This window comes from Calidris pugnax, unplaced genomic scaffold (assembly GCF_001431845.1).
Source record: "Calidris pugnax isolate Ruff unplaced genomic scaffold, ASM143184v1 scaffold470, whole genome shotgun sequence".
Taxonomy (NCBI): domain Eukaryota; kingdom Metazoa; phylum Chordata; class Aves; order Charadriiformes; family Scolopacidae; genus Calidris; species Calidris pugnax.
Window position 1 is genome coordinate 198,410 of NW_015092761.1, and position 17,114 is coordinate 215,523.

Genomic DNA, 17,114 nt, shown 5'->3' on the forward strand with positions numbered 1-17,114 from the left:
AATGCTTACAAGTATCTCAAGGGAGGGTTGAAGGAGGAGGGAGCCAGACTCTGTTCAGTGGTTCCCAGTGAGAGGACGAGGGGCAACAGGCACAAGTTGGAACATAAGAGGTTCCACTCAAATATGAGGAGAAACTTCTTCACAGTGAGGGTGACAGAGCCCTGGAACAGGCTGCCCAGGGAGGGTGTGGAGTCCCCTTCTTTGGAGATTTTCAAGACCCACCTGGCAGTCCTGAGTAACATGCTCTGACAAGCTCTAGGCAATCCTGCTTCAGCAGGGGAGTTGGACTAGATGATCTCTATGGTCCCTTCCAACTCGAAAAATTCAGTGAAATTCAGTGAAATTCAGTGAAATCATCGAATTGTAGAATGGCTTAGGTTGGAAGGAACCTTTTAAGATCATTGAGTCCAACCCCCTGCCATGGGTAGGGACACCTCCCACCAGACCAGGTTGCCCAAAGCCCTGTCCAACCTGGCCTTGAACCCCTCCAGTGATGGGGCAGCCACAGCCTCTACTGAAAGCTTTACGGCTAATCTAGTTTGAGACAGCACCTGTAAGGCCGGGAACATTTGGTTGGTTATGACCACACTAATTGCTTTTTCAAAGTAACTGATCCTATTACTTTTCTTCTCAAGAGGAGAAGAGGAAAAAAGCCTTGTTTGACTTGGGATGTGAGCAGTGACTCCTACACAGTGCGAGTGTAGCCCAGCCAAGTTTAAACAAACAAGCTCAATAGCTGATAAAATTATTCAATGAAAAATTCATAGCGATTTGCAAAACCTGCCTGGGAAGCCAGGTAAATTAGCTTGTGGGTAGCTTCTGCTGGTTAGAAGAGCTGGTATATGGGTATGGATGTATCAGTAGCACAGGCTGAAATTGGTATGAATTGTGAACATGTCCTTGGATGATAGAAGAAGTTGATAGAAGATGTTTGCTCTCTTTGCTATTGATGCATAACACCCTATTTCTGTGGAAGTCTTTGGCTGTCTTGGCTTTACTCAAGGTATCTGTCCCCATGATCAGTGCCCAGTCTATAGGAAGAGTGTCTTGTGTCACATAAGGATATGTGAGGGTGATGACATTCTTCATTCTCACTGGTGTAGATGCAACTTGCATAAAAAGTTGGCCACTTCTGCAGTGCGCTGATCTGAAACCTTCAGTGTGGGTATCACAGAAGGGTTGAGGTTGGAAGGGACCTCTGGAGTTCACCTTATCCAACTCCCATGCTCAGGCAGGGCCTCCTAGGGCCACTTGCCCAGGACCATGTCCAAATAGGTTTTTTTTAATATCTCCAAGGATGGAGACTCCACAGCCTCCCTGGGCAACCTGTGCCAGTACTCAGGTGCCTTCTGTTGTGGTTTAGCCCAGCAGGGAGTGAGTGAACACCACAGCGCCGTTCACTCCCTCTCCAAGTGGGATGGAGCAGAGAATCAGGGAAAAAAGATAAAACTCATGGGTTGAGATAAAGACAGTTTAGTCAGAAAACAAATGGAAAATAATAATAATGATTAAAGAATATACAAAACAAGTGATGCCCAATGCAGTTCCTCGCCACCTGCTGACTGATGCCTGCCCAGTCCCTGAGCAGTAACTGCCACCCCCCGGCCAGCTCCCCCGAGCTTTATGTGCTGAGCATGACATCTCATGGTCTGAAACGCCCATAGAATTCTCCTGGTTGGAAGGGACCTTTCAGATCATTGAGTCCAACCATCAATCCAACACTGCCAACTCCACCACTAACCCATGTCCCTCAGCACCACATCTGCCTGCCTTTTAAATACCTCCAGGGATAGTGACTCCACCACTTCCCTGGGCAGCCTATTCCAAGGCTTGACAGCCCTTTCATTGTAAAAGTTTTCCTAATATCCATCCTAAACCTCCCCTGAAACAACTTGAGGCTGTTTTCTCTTGTCCCTTTGGTCACTTGGGGTCAGCTGTCCCAGCTGTGTCCCCTCCCAACTTGTTGTGCACCCTCAGCCTGCTCACTGGTGAGGTGGTGCGAGAAGCGCAGCAGGAGCTAAAACATCCCTGTGTTATCAACACCGTTTTCAGCCCCATACTAACGACTGTGAAGAAAATTAACTCTATGCCAACCCAAACCAGCACACCTTCACAGTGAAAAAGTGTTTCCTGATATTCAGAAGGAACCACCTGTGCTTCAGCTGGTGCCCACTGCCTCCAGTCCTGTCACTGGGCACCACTGAAAAGAGCCTGGCTTCATCCTCTTTGCACCCTCAGGTATTTATATACATTGGTAAGATCCCCCGAGCTTTCTCTTCTCCAGGCTGAATGGTCCTGGCTCTCCCAGCCTTTCCTTACAGCAGAGATGCTTCAGTCACTCAGTCATCTGAGTGGCCCTATGCTGGATGCAGTCATACCTCTCTGGTACTGGGGAGCCCAGAACTGGACGCAGCACTCCAGGTGTGGCCTCTCCAGTGCTGAGTTGAGAGAAAGGATCCCCTGCCCTGACCTGCTGGCGGTGCGTTGCCTACGGCATCCCAGGGCGCCGTTAGCCGCCTTTGTGGCAGGGGCACTTTGGTGGCTCATGGTCAACTTGGTTTCCACCAAGACCCCTAGGTCCTTTTTCTGCCAGGCTGTGTTCCAGCTGGGTGGTATCTTTGTGACATGCTCGCTTGTCAACTGGGAACTCAGCATCCTTGTTGCTGGTGAAGCAGATTTTGTGTGTGCTGGAGCCAGGCAGGGTGTTTTGAATGAAACGTGTAGGGTGTTCCTGAACATTTTTTGGAACACCTACAAGATGTGCATTAGTATCTGGCAATTTAATACCCAGTAAGGACTAAAATACATTCTTTGGAAGAATAGCTCTGACGGGAAGAGAAAATTAAAATGCTTCTTCCATCATTTTATAATTGAAAATCAACCTGACCTGGGAGTGTAAATTAAAGAGATACTTTCATTAAGATCATTCTGTCCTCACAATTCACGGTGAAGCAGAACTTCCTTGTGCACATCAGTGCTTTTTTGTATTTGGTCAGAAAGGGTCTGGGTGATCAGCACCCAGTCATCTCTGTCAGTCTTCCTTTTTGTTCTCACAACAATTCATCAGCTTTTCCGATGGCTAAGTCCTTTCAGGACCCAGGAGGAGATAAGAACCTGTAAAAAGTTCTGAATCTTGCCACCAGGCTTAATGAAGCTGCATGGTTGAAAAAGTCTGAGGTCTTTTTACATGCATCTTGCTGACATGAATTTAAGTTGATCAGGTAGATTTTTATGATCAATAAATGCCCACATCCAGGATTTCTATATGGCATATACTTCAGGAGACCAAGTAAACTCAAGTCTTTCCTGGCACTTCTGAATTATGCATTGGTTTTCTTAATGCTTAAATTAACACTGGGTAACACTTTATTGTACTTGTTTGAGCGTGCAGTAGCACGTACATCCAGCCCCACAAGTGCACACTGTTGTGAAGCTCTAATCAGGTTGCCTGTTGAACTACTTGAATACAAAAAGTTCCACCTAGACATGAGGAGGAACTTCATTCCTGTTAGGGTGGCAGAGCCCTGGAATGGGCTGCCCAGAGAGGTGGTGCAGTCTTCTTCTCTGGAGACACTCAAAACGTTCCTGTGCAACCTGCTCTGGGTGGACCTGCTCTGGCAGGGGGTTGGCCTAGATGATCTCCAGAGGTCCCTTCCAAACCCATGTGATTCTGTGATTCTTTTGTTTCACTTGAGTTTGCTTTTGCTGTCCAAACACCAGCCGTTGTGACTGGGCGACTGGAGACATTCACAGTACTGGTGTGACTGGAGATGGGCTGTCGGGGGTTGCGGTGTTCTGGTGTTCCTGTACCAGTCCTGTCCCCAGCAGTCTTGGCACAGTGACACGGGAATGTAGCACAGGGATGGCTTTTTATGTGAAGCTGATGAGAACAGAAGCAGTGTTTTGGTCCTGCAGGCGGTAGAACAAGCCGCGTTGGCTGTCACTGCAGAGGCTCTGGGTGGCTCCAGGTGCCCGGGTTTGTGCCGTCACTAGTGCTGGACCCACACTGCTTCCCCGGAGCCACCCTCAGTAACATGGAGGTGCCTCAGCCACGCTTTGCATTTGTGGCCAGTGCTGAAAAGGGAAGTTCTCTGCACATGCTCCCTGATTTCTTTTCTGCAGTGTAAATCTGAGCAGGTCCTCAACCAAATTCACCCGTAGCCACCCTTTTGTTCTCCAGCAGCTTGAACTCACCTTCCTCCATGTCTGCTGAGACGCCGGTCATGTCCTCTGCCCGTTGTGCTGCCTTGCCTCTTTCGTGGTGGTGTCTCTGCTTCTGTGTCCGGCACAGCACCTTTTCCATCCGTCCCTCCTGCTTTGGTTTGGGTGAAATGCATGTTTTCTGGGCTCAGGCTTGTACAAGCCCTTTCACTTGGGTGGATGGATGCTACCTCCCACTCTACCTTGTGCTGGTGTAAGAAGCCTGGTGCCAAATGAGCAGTGCAAAATGGGGCTGCCCATGGCTCAGAACTCAGTTGCCCTCCCCTGCCAGCCCACTGGTGGCTCAGCCTTTCCCAGGAAAGCTGATTCCCCTCCTCTGGGAAGGGAGAGGCTCTCGGGGGCAGTGTCCCTCCTTGGGCAGGAGGCGCTGATGGATTCGCTGTCACTGGAGCAGCAGCACCCATGAAGCTGGTGGCACCTGGGACACTTGCTGACCGTGTTCTGTGTGTATGGCTGAAGCAGCCCTGCGGGTGCCTGACAGCCCCAGACCACACTGGGTGGCCCCGTGGCTTCTGCTGATGCTGGCGGGTGTGTGCAGTGTGTGACAGCACCTTTTTTCTCCCGCTAAACCAAGCGCTTGGACTGGGGGCATTTTGGCAGATGCAGTGCCTTGGCTTGGGTTTCACAGGAGGTCATTCTGAGCAGTCAGAAAAGCCCTTTTTAGCCTTAAAACCTGGGGCTCTTCAAGTTTTTTAATCGTCTAAATGTAACTTGAGATCTGCTGCTGGCTCTCGGGAGAACCGGGAGCTTGTTTCAAACAGAAACGACTTGGGTGTGCAGAATGGGAGCCCTCCCTTTCCCACTCCTCCAGCCTGTCCCTACCCCAGGGTTTTTTGTGATTCCATTCCCAAGAATATAGAGTTTGGTTGGTTTGCGTTTTGTCTGTCTACCTTCTGTAGGATAATCACTTGGGGAAGTTTCTTCTCTATCCCAAGAGCGTGCAGTTCATTGGTAACCGAGAGGTGCCCTGTGCTCTGAGACACCCCAGCAGCCCAGGGCAGCTCCAGCACCAGTGGTTTGGGTGCTGTGTGATCAGGATGGGACAACCAGGCTAACCCACTCCATTCGGCACGGAGCTATTGGCAGCTAATGCAGTTTTAAAGCTCAGTGTAATGCAGCCTGTCAACGATGGGTGTGAGTACATCATTTCTGGTGAGGACAGGTCTAGTTCTTGTATTTCAGTCTGTCTGGCATTGAAGAGTTGCCGCAAGCGCATGAGTCTGCAAATACAGCTCACACAAAGCCTTCTGATTGTAGAATGTTCAAAAAAATTGAAACAACTAAGATCAGTCCATGGCTAAGCTGTTCATCACCACATGCTAAACACATGCTAAAACAAAAGATGAAGTCCTTTTGTAGGTCCTCTTGGTAGGGAGCTATTTCTCATCTGCAGCAAATCCATTGTGAGTGGGTAGATTTACAGATCTCAGGAGAGAATTTGATAAAAAGATGTGTTATTCTATGATAGCTGAGCTTAGCTTGGTTTAACACAGATACTAGAATGTTTTACAATTTTCTGCATTTAAATAGCTTAACTACAAGAAGGAAATCAACAAAACTTTCCATATACTTGAATTTTTTTTTTTATTTTCTCTTGCTTAGATGACATTTCTGAATGTGGTGTGAAATGTCCTCTGTCCTCTGCAGGGTTGTCATAAACTGCAAGGGATTTTTTTAGTCTTTCTGTGCATGCTCATGTCTCACTGTGCCTTCAGCCTTCTGGAGACCCAGGTAGTTTCTGAGACTTGGATTCATCTAGGTTCAGGCATCTAAAGCGTAATGTCAGGTCTGAGCTGGTCGGCCAGATTCCTCTGCAGGTGAAGGGGGTTGGGGGGAGGTACGTGTAGGGGTGAGTCTTCCATTGCTAAAACGAATCAAGATCAATTCTGTCCTTCCTGTCTGATGCATGTTGCCATTCACACGCGTTACTGGGTTCAGAGGATCTCTTTACACGCTCTGGATATTTGTTTCTTGTTTTAGCCTGGCAGTAACACAAATTCTTTTCTCTTTCCAGGGTGACTGTTGGATCTGTATGGAGCTCATGTCTACCTCGTTTGATAAGTTTTACAAATATGTATATAGTGTATTAGATGATGTTATTCCAGAAGAAATCTTAGGCAAAATCACTTTAGCTGTGAGTATTTTGTTAAACCTTTTTTTCTCTGTATGTTTTTGAAGCTAATGTGATCTTCCCCTCACGTGTGAGAAATCTGGTTGATCTGGCTGCAGCAGAACTGCTATTCTGCTGCACCATGGTTTTAATGACCCTGGAGTATAGTCTAGTCTGACTTTCCCATAGCATATTGCATGATGGAAAAGCAGGTCCTGGTGTTTGTAATCGGTTCATAGACACCCCAGGACCAGCTTTCTGCTCTGTCTGCTTGAGCATCAGTGCTGCACTGTAGACACCAGTCCCTCCTCAGGGATAGCTTCATGTGTGCTGGTGGTGGCATCAATGGAAGCTGGGCACAGGTTGTCTCATCCCAAGGAAAGTGCCTAAGATAGATCAGTTGTCTCCCCTCCCCTTGTTTGTTGACTTGTTTGTAAAGGGAACAAGGGATTGGGCATTTATAGCCAGGACATGTGAACCCCGTCAGACCATTAAAGAACAAGGGCCTGGTCTCAGTAAGTTGTGGGACCTCTCTCTGGAGTCTGTGGGGAGAGGTTGGTGCCTCTGTGCGGGAGCTGAGTTCCCATCTCGTGGTGCCTCAGGTGGTGAAGTGAGATGAAGCTCATCCAGGGTATCTGAGTGCAGCCCTGCTGCACAGACCCCTCTGCCTCCCTTTTAGGAGCCTTGTAAAATTATCCTTGGCTGTGCCAAAACGAACTCTTAGTTGTCTAAACACAAGGGCATGTTTTGGCCCTGCAAAACAAACATTTTGAGGACGTTGAGGAACGTGTCTTGGAAGGTGTCCCTAAGCCTCTGTCCTGCTGCAGCCAGTGAAAATCTGTCAAGTCCATTAGATTTCTGCAGGGGATGCTGTGCCAGTCCAGTCCAGAGAGGCCTCTGGTGGCCTTGTGAGAAGGCTCTGAAAAGTACAAATGGGTCTTCAACAGGTGGAGAACCTGGTTGATGTTTTCTTGACTGAACCTGGAAGTCCTGGCCCAATAAAAAGCCAATGCCTTGCCAAATGAATTATTTCAGCAAGGCTGCTGGGAGATGAAAGGCTGCAGAAGTGAAGCACCGTTCTGGAATAACAGTGGAAAATGCGAGTGAGCACTGGAGCTGTGCCATGCTGGTGAGAGATGGGGAAACTGCCTCTGCATTGGCTTCAGCACGTGAAAGCCGTGGTGAGCTGGTCCTGAGCCCTCAGAAAGAGGGGAAGCTGCTCAGCAAGTCACAAACCGTGACCTCTTGAAAGGATATGGGCAAATTCTTCTCGGTGCCCGATTTTGGGAGAAAACCACCTTCACTCTTCTTAGGGGTATCTTTATAAAATGTTGAGCCTACCTGGGCCTGTTGCCACTTCTTACAGCCAACAGGCTGCCTTGACCACTCCTGTGCTGTCACGTGTTTAGATGTTTATGGCCAAGACTGAAAATCCTATCAAAGGCAGCTGATAGCTGTTCTGCAGCCTGTGGATGCATCATCTTACCACCAACCAACTCAGTGTATTACTGTCCAAAGCAAGACTTGAGACATAGACAAGGGATGGGTTGAAGGTCTGTCCTTCTAGAGTACACTGCTTGGAGTTATATGTAATTCTGTGGGACGAAGAAAAGGAGTTCCTTTTAGGGTTTTCAGGGTGTTCAGGGTGACATGCAGGCCCATTTCGGCTTGGACAGACCTTGCAAGATGTTTTCCCGATGAAAATTTCTTGGACAGGGAGTCGACGTGAGTTTTGAAGCTCTCAAGAGAAGTTTCTCTGCTTACTTGGTGCAGGCAGTACTCTGTGAAAGTGGACCGAAGCTTTAACTCCCAGCCCCGGAAGTGGCCACCTCAGTTGTTTCTGGCCTGGGAGTGAGGGATGGATGGACTGAGTAATCTCATATTTTCCATACCTGGTACCCACAACAGATCTGAGGATGCAAAGGCCAGGTGTGTGGTGTGGGAAGTCGGGGGCTGCTCTCCTTCCTTCACATTGCACCTGAAGGCAGCCCAGCCCCAGAAGCTCCTGAGGGAGGTCCTCTGCACAGGCTGGCTTTGGGAGCCGAGATAAGTTCTGACTAGAGCTTGTGGTCTGGAGTTTGTTTCTGCCCACTTTTCCTAGAAAACAAATGAGGAATGACATTTAATAACTCTGGTATGAGAACATGCCCTGAGTATCTTAGACCTTGAGGGCATCCAGGTCCAGAAGGTCTATGTGTGCACCGCTCTGGTAGCCCCATCCTGTGCAGGTGGGGTGTGTGCTGCAGCTCACAGCTCCCCCAGCCACCCTTCATTTCATCTGAGCACTCCTTTACCCCAGGTTGGAGAGCTGTGAGTTTCTGCTTCATGCACGTGAGGGTTGGGACAGAAGCTTCTGGCAGGGTCAGCTGGGGTTGAACCCAACATTCAGTCACTGTGTCCAACAGGTTTTCTCTTGCTGGAGCTCAGATCTGAGGAGGCCATTCAGTCTCATTGCTCTGCAGACCTGCCTGAGGATCAGTTGGTGGTTTGTTGTTCAGAGGCGTAGCAGCTGCTGCTGCCAGAGCAGAGACCTGCACTGGAGGAGCAAGGTGGGCGGCAAGGAGGAGACAGCCCTTCTGCTGCCCCAGAACCTGCCAGAGCTTTTAATTACCTAAACGCCTGAATGTGGGGCCGGGTGAGCCTCCACTCTTGGGAGTTATTCCTTGGTGCCAGACTTCATCCTTGCTGTGGCACAGCGTCAGAGCGCTTTGCAGCACAGCATCAGCACCCTCTCACCATCATGTCCAAGGCAGTTTTTTTGGCCATAGGCTCCGATGATATTTTCAGTGGAAGCAAAATGAATCGAAATGGTGAATTTTCAGGGTTTTTTAAAATCATCCTGTGAAATCAGGCTCCCTTAGTGTCTCCCATTTGATGGTGAATGGCTAAATCAGAACAGCCTCCTCTGCGGCTCCTCACACTGCTGCTGCTGAGGCGGTGAATGGGAAGAGTGTTACCTACAGTAAGTTCCTACTTAAGACAATTAACATCAGAAACTGCTTGACTTCACCTCTCACTCCCCTCTCCCAGACTGTGATCTTCTCGGGTTACAGCAAGTGCTGTGTGTTTACTTAAGCATGTGCCCTCTCTGGTATCACCTTCTGTTTGCAGGAAAGATTGTGAAAGAAATGCTTTAATGACGTATTACAGATTCGTATCTCAACATATTAAATGTTCTCCCCCTGTTCTTGGAGCTCCAAACGTTTAATGATCACAGGAATCTTTTGACATTTGCTTATTGTTCATCTGTTTTTCTTTCCTAGACTGTGAAAGCACTAAACCACTTAAAAGAAAACTTGAAAATCATTCACAGAGGTGAGTTCATCTCTTTTTTTCTTGCCTACAAAAATCCTTGCAAGGATTTTAGGCGGCCTTCACTTCAAGTCAAAGTGTAATTAGCATGGGTACTGCCGCCAGGGTGAGCGCAGGTTTTGCACAAGCGTGTCCCCAGTGGCTGCCGTGTTGCCACTTCAGTCTGTGCTTTTCCATAAAAGCGTGGTTTCAGGGTTGTTGGGTGTCCACCTCTGCCTCTGGGCACGTGGCATCTTTGGGGCTATCATCCACATCAAGATGCTCAGCACCGGGAAGGGCATCCCCTCCATCGCCCCTGCCAGGGACACCGTGGGGCACATTCTCCGCAGCTGCTCTTCTGGAAGTCGATCCCTCCAGCAGTGACTTACCCCTTTAAATTTCTTTCCCTCACAGACATCAAACCTTCCAATATCCTTCTGGACAGAAATGGGAATATTAAACTCTGTGACTTCGGCATTAGCGGACAGCTTGTGGACTCCATTGCCAAGACGCGCGACGCCGGGTGCCGGCCGTACATGGCGGTGAGTGGGGCGGCCCTGGGCTCCTTCCGCTGCCTCTCCTGGCTCCGGTGTCAGCTTCTGCCCATGGGACCAGCACCCCCTTCCCAGATGACGCCGAGCTCTGCAATGGGTGCTGCAGCTGGCAGCATCAGCAAAGGCATCCAGGCTGCAGCAAAGTGACCAAATTCCCTTTTTTGGCTGGGTCCCTGTGCTGCTGGTGGCACTGGGGCAGAGAGCTGCTCTGGGACACCAGTGCCTGCTCCTGCTGCAGCCCAAAAAGTCAGGGGGCAGGCAGTGCCTCCGGGTGTGGGGTTTTCTTGGTCTGCAAGAAATCCTTTTGCCACGGTAAGATTATGTCACAGGAGTTATTGCAGAGCAGAATTATAGTGATTTTGCAAACCACTTCAATTCCAAAGTGTGCCATAACTTCCAAGCAGCAGAATGTGATTCCGGCGCAGCGGCAGCAGAGCAGCTGTGGGGAAATGGCTGGGGCTGAGCCGTGGCTCCGGGGAGTCTGCCCTGCCCCTTGGCTTCCCTCCCCTGACAGGGAGAAAAGCTGTGGTGGGGATTTTTGAAGCTGTCTGAGGGTTTTAAACACTTCTGTGCATCGGGCTGCTTTGAAAATGCATCTCTTGGTTTGACATGAGCTGGGGGAGCCTGCAAGGGGCTGTTTCTGCTGCTGTCAATGGAACTTTAATTTCAGTGGCTGTGTTTAATTGTCATCATGTATGTTATGGCTCTATATGCTGAACAATACTTTTTTTTGAACTCTCATCCTTACCACCAAGGAAACAAGAAAGGAAAAATCTCTCTCTTTTGTGGTAGGGTGCCCATCTGGTCCGGGGAATGGCTCTCATGTGGCTTTTATCTGACGGTGGTGTCCAAGGCAAAACCTGCCCGTCCCCATCCTGAGCTGCGCAGAGTTTCTGAGGTTTAGAGCATTTGACCTTTTCTGTCAAAAGGTCTGCTACACTGTCCTTGCAGCAGAGCGAGTTACAAAACAAGCTGGAGAGAAGAGCACAGACGAGGTCTGTTATGGAGCCCGGTGCTGTGGTGCAGCAAAGGGTGTGCGAGCCCTGGCTACGTGTCCTGGTGACACGGGACAGAGCAGGGAGTTGGTGTAGATGAAGATGTTGTGAGGCTGGACACCCGCAGGGGCTGTCTGTGCTCTGAGCTCCTCTGGCGGGTGCGTTGGAGGTCCCTGCAGGGAAGGGGATGCTCAGAGCTGCCCGGTCAGTGGGATGAGGTGCTGAGGGCAGCAGAGGGAGTGCCCAGGAGGGCTTGTGTCCCCCCAGCCTGGGTGTTTGTGCCTCAGACCCAGGCGCTTCCCATCGCATCCCTCTGTGGAGTTATGGCTGTTGCTGACTTTTCCCTGTCCTCTGAGGTGTGCATTGGGTCTGTAAATAAGGCTCTTGAAAAATTGCTCACTCTTTTCCACCTCCCAGGTTCAGTGGGCTATAATTACAGGAATTGATGTTCCTACTTTTCCTTAAACCCGTGGGTAGATGGTTAGCTTTGCACAGGCTGTTGGTTTAGTCATGACAGTGTGTGTGGAAATAGCTCTGCTGCTTCATTTCCCCTGGGACTTGGGTGGGTGGGTGCTTCTGGTAGTCCCTTGTCTCTCCTCCCTGTCTCTGCGTATCTGCCCTGCTCCCTGTGCATCTCCATCACCAGCTTCACACTCTGCTGGATTTTTAAGTGAGCAAAAGCGTTTCGGTTCAGTTTGTGATTTTAAGAGCCTTGGCATGGTATAGGGTTTGTGAGATGAGCCAGCAGCTGGCAGGCGGTGTGGGAGATGGCTGGCCTCTTCCCTTCTGCTCTCTGGGCTCAGTGACTCCTCTCCAAGTACATGAGCTTTTCCACGTACTGAGAAGCCTGCGAAACAGGGGGATGTCCCCAGCACTCAGGCACATCTGCCAGCTCTTCCTCAAAGCCAGGGGAGGCTGTGATCAAACCTGGGATGGAGTTATGCCAGTTATGCTCTTTTCAAAAGGATTTTGTCTTTTTTTGGTGAAAATAGGTGACTATTTTTTGGTACAAAATAATGTGACTGTGTCCAGCCAGGGAGCACTGGATGATGCTCCCTGACAATGGGAGCGTTTTGCTCTGCAAAGCCTCCTTGGCCTGTGGCACTTGCAGTAATTCTGGTAGCACTTGCCCACAGAAGGAACCCGATAACGCCGTGTTCGCTGGAGCTGGGTCCCCAAGTAGCTGCTGACAACAATAACATTGGCTGTTGGCCAGCGTGACTGCGAGCAGCCTGACCAGGCAGCAGACGCCACGTCCAGCTGCTGAGCCAGCGCTGCGGGGTTTAACCAAAACCGTAAGAGCCGTCACAGAAAGCACATATCAGCCTTGGAGCCGCCAGTGCTGGAGAAGGTGTTTTGGTTTTGGCTTTGAATTCCCCTGTGATCGCTATATTGAAGCATGTGTCGGTGCCTTGTGTTCTCTGAAAGAAAGGCAGGAAGGACCGAGGCAGCAGCCCGGGCTGTGTGTGAGTGCCCCAAGACCCCTGCCCGGCCCAGCGCCAGGGGTTTGCTCTGGCTGAGGGCTCACCATGTGCTGATGGCAGCTTTAAACCTGCCGTGGGGCTGAGATGGCCCCTGGCCCTCCCCGGCGATCCCGGCATTGATTGCCGCGGCGGCGGGTGCTGCTGGCTGGGGTGGGAGCCGTGTGCCGCCCTGGAGCTGGTGGTCCTTGTGGCATTAGTGCCTCTGCCATCGGAACACTCTGAGAAACACAGTTCCTGGGTCAGAGAGGAGGGATGAGACTGGAAGCGAGGGAGAGGAGGACCCAGCCAGCCTGAGAACGGATGTCCTGCCCTGCCCTGTGCCTTTGGGACCTCTCCATGGGCAGAGTTGGATGGTGCCACATGCATCCACAGTCCTTGGATCCTTTTCCCATGTGGCTCTGCCTGGGTGCCAGGGCCCTGCCCCACTTCGACCACCATCCCCTGGGCTCCCTACAGGGCAGATGCTGCTGAGGAGTTGTTGAGATGAGAGGCTGTTATGGTTTGAGGAACCCACAACAATTTATTGTCATTTAGACAATCACTCTCTCCCAATGACTCCTGCCCATCCAGGAAGGGGAGTTGGGAAAAAACAAGGAAACCCAAGGGTTGAAATATAAACAGGACCAGCCAGCATGGGTTTATGAAAGGGAGGGCCTGCTTAACCAACTTGAGTTCTCGATGAGGGGAAGGCTGTGGACGTTGTCTACCTGGACTTTGGTAAGGCCTTTGACACCGTCCCCCACGGTGTTCTCCTGGAGAAACTGGTGAATCATGGCATAGACAGGGTACCCTTCACTGGATAAAAAACTGGCTGGATGGCCGTGCCCAGCGAGTTGTGATTAATGGGGCGCAATCCGGTTGGTGACCGGTCACCAGTGGTGTCCCTCAGGGGTCAGTTTTGGGGCCAGTCTTGTTTAATATCTTTACTGATGATCTAGATAAGGGGATTGAGTGCACCCTCAGTTGGTTCGCAGATGACACCAAATTAGGTGGGAGTGTTGATCTGCTTGAGGGTCGGAAGGCTCTACAGAGGGATCTGGACAGACTGGATCAATGGGCCAAGGCCAATGGGATGAGGTTTAATAAGGCCAAGTGCCGGGTCCTGCATTTCGGTCACAACAACCCCGGGCAACACTACAGGCTTGGGGAAGAGTGGCTGGAAAGCTGCCCGGCAGAAAAGGACCTGGGGGTGTTGGTGGCCAGCCGGCTTAACGTGAGCCAGCAGTGTGCCCAGGTGGCCAAGAAGGCCAACAGCATCCTGGCTGTGTCAGGAGCAGCGTGGCCAGCAGGAGCAGGGCAGGGATGGTGCCTCTGGACTGGGCACTGGTGAGGCCTCACCTCGAGGGCTGGGTTCATTTCTGGGCCTCTCACCACAGGAAGGACATTGAACTGCTGGAGGGTGTCCAGAGGAGAGCCACCAAGCTGGTGAGGGGTCTGGAGAACAAGTCCTGCGAGGAGAGGCTGAGGGAACTGGGCATGTTGAGTTTGGAGAAGAGGAGGCTGAGGGGAGACCTCATTGCCCTCTACAACTACCTGAAAGGAGGGTGTAGAGAGGTGGGGGTTGGCTTCTGCTCCCAAGGGAGTAATGACAGGAGCAGAGGAAATGATCTGAAGTTGCAGCAGGGGAGGTTTAGATTAGATATTGGGAAGAATTACTTTCCTGAGAGGGTGGTCAGGCACTGGAAGAGCCTGCCCAGGGAGGTGGTGGAGTCCCCATCCCTGGAGGTATTTAAGAAACGTGTAGCCATGGCTCTTCAGGGCATGCTCTAGTGCCCGAGATTATTGGTTTGTGGGTGGGTGTGATGTGGTGGGGTGTTGTGTGTTTTGTTTTGTTATTGTGGGTTTGTTTGTTTGTTGGTTTGTTGGTTTTTTTGAAGTTGGACTCAATGATCTCAGAGGTCCCTTCTAACCACGGTGATTCTGTGATTCTGTGAGCTCCCGGGACCCTTCACCCCAGCAGAGCCGCAGCCAGAGCCTCTGCTGCAGCTTTGCTGTCCTGACCCAACGCCCAGATTCTCATCGGGCTCAGCCGTGCGTTGATGGGAACCAGCAGGCTCTTGGTGTGAATTCATGCAGCTCAGATCCTCTCGGATGCTCCTGAATATTGGCCTGTGCTGGATGGGCTTTTTTTCTTCTTTTTTTCTCCTCTGAAACTTGGCAGCCAAGCCATAATTTTTGACTGCAAAAATAAATTTGGGAGGAGACTGGGAGACGTGTGGCACCGTCCCTCGGCAAGCGGTGGGGACCAGCCCAGGCACTGCCACCCGTGGTGTAGCCAGTGCCGGGGAGATGCCTGAGCTGTGCCTCCGCTGCCCAGGGGCTCCAGCCGAGAACGTCACCTCCACTTGCACTGCCCAGAACCCTCCGTGAGGTTTGCCCAGCAGGACTTCTCCTGCCCAAACTCAGCTCCTGGCACCAGGCGGTGCCGAGCCGTGCCCGGCAGCTGCGGGGCTGAGCTCCTGTCCCTGCGCTGACCCCTCCACCCAGCAGGATGGGGTTCTCCTCCTCACCTCCAGACACTCCCCTGCAGAGGCGGTTTCTGTAAAACCAGGGCAACGTGTCAGCAGCCACCTGGGTACAGACTGCTCAGCCAGAAGTGCTGTGGGCAGGATGTGAGTTTTGTGGAGAATATTAAAAGGGGTGGGGGGGGAAGTTCCTTTGGCCACTAGGATTTACATGGGAAGTGCTTAAAAGTCAGGTTTGGAAGACGGTTGCCCTCGGGAGGCATTGGAGGTTCAGCTGGGAACAGCAGGCAGCTCCTGCTCCCTCTGGGTTTGCCCCGTGCGGGGCACAGCTGGCTGTGCTGGAGCAGCCCAGATTCCCCCCACCTCCGTGATTAGCTGCAAGAAGGCTAATTGGAAGGCACGAACAGCAGGACGTGATCGTCAGGAGGGTGAAGATGCAGAGAGGGATGGGCAAGTCTGCTTAGAGCAGGGAGTAAGCCAAGGGTTGTGCAGGTCCCAGGTCTGCAGCTGTGAGTCCCCTGCCCCGCTGGAGCCTGCTGCGCTCTCGCCGCTCCTGCAGGTGAGGCTGGTGGTCCAGGGGGGACCCTTGGGAGTCTTGCAGGGGACTGTCCAATCCTTTTGCTTCTGCGCAGGCTGGGCGTCTGCTGGAGCCGCTCGGCAGCACCAGCCTGCTCTAGAAGAGTCTGAGAAGACCCTCCCGCCACGTGCGAGGTTCAGGTTGGCTCCCCTTGCTTTCTAAACTCCTCTCAAAGAGGAGTCCAGGGGGTTCTGGATCCAGTCTGAGCCTCTGACTGTAAAGAAGAGTTCAGACCCCAGGTTCTGCCAGAGTTAGGTTATTGCAGCTTGAGCTGGGAAACTCCAAAGAGACCCCTCTTGGTTGCTTTCCTGTGCCTTTTAAGGTGTTCACACTCCTGTCCATGTGTACTTCTCCTCTACGATAGTTGGAGTAGCATATTTTGAGTTTTACCTACTCACACAGTTTCATCATCCTCCCATCTTATCTGTACTTGTGTTTCATCTATTTTCTTCAGATGGAATGGTTTCTCTCTTTCTTTGAAGGTCCTTCCTTTGAGTTATAGGCTTGGTCCAGTTCATCTTGTTGTGCAAGACCCCCAGTACTTCTTTTCAACCAAGCGAAGGTACAGCTGAAGTTCAGTTATGGTTTGTGGCCCAGGGCCTCCATGCTTCAGTCACCCCTGCCAAGCAAAGTCATTCAAGCAAAGCCATCAAGTTCCAGTTCAACCTAATTTGAAGTGATCACACAATTAATTCTAATAATCTATAAGTAAACTATTTTAACCCCCAACACAGCCTACCCCAGCAGCCACCCTGGCATTGCCGTCTCGATGCAACTGAGTCTGGCCTCCTCCTCCCCCTCCCATCTGCTGCTGCGGCATGACCCTTGGTGGTGGAGCACACAGGGCACCCCTCCTTGTTCAGGACCAGGTACCTGAGCCTTTGTGGAGGGCAAAAGCTCTGGATTTCCCATAATACGGATCAGGACCAGGAGTACAGCTGGGGTTGAGGGCTGTGCTTTACAACTGGAAACTCTCTTGGGTGAGGAGGCCAGAAGGACAGCCAATTGAACGCAATCAGGGAAGCCTCCTGATCCCGTGCCCAGACCAACAGCTTCTGGCTGAATAGAAGATGTCTTTTAGATAAAGAAACCAAATTATAAGACTTGAGCTACTGGTGACTGCACTTGCCACACAATGACTCACCTTTGCTGATGACCACCTGCATCTTCTTATGTTTGATTTCTAATTTGGGTGTGTGTAACTTCATCTCTGGGCACCGTCTCTTGGTTCCCTTTCTCCTCTGCATCAGAGAGTCCTCTAGGATCAGAAGTCATCCCATTGCACTGCTTCCTGCCGGACTCCTTTACTTTTCAGCATGTGTTCGGTTAGGCTTTACGGCTGTGGAAAAATACCTGGACTTCCTGCAATTCAGTCTTTTGTAGTTACTTCAAGGACTTCTAGAGCATCCCCACTGAA

The 17,114-nt window shown here is 51.0% G+C and overlaps 1 protein-coding gene across 1 annotated transcript in view; it reads left to right on the forward strand.

Annotated features, from left to right (window-relative positions):
* The window catches only part of MAP2K4 (mitogen-activated protein kinase kinase 4), a 92,051-nt gene that overhangs the window by 61,438 nt on the left and 13,499 nt on the right, over nt 1-17,114 (forward strand). The window contains exons 5-7 of the mRNA XM_014962667.1: nt 6,236-6,355; nt 9,595-9,646; nt 10,037-10,164. Of these exons, the coding sequence (XP_014818153.1) occupies nt 6,236-6,355; nt 9,595-9,646; nt 10,037-10,164 (300 nt within the window). The remainder of the gene's footprint in view (nt 1-6,235; nt 6,356-9,594; nt 9,647-10,036; nt 10,165-17,114) is intronic.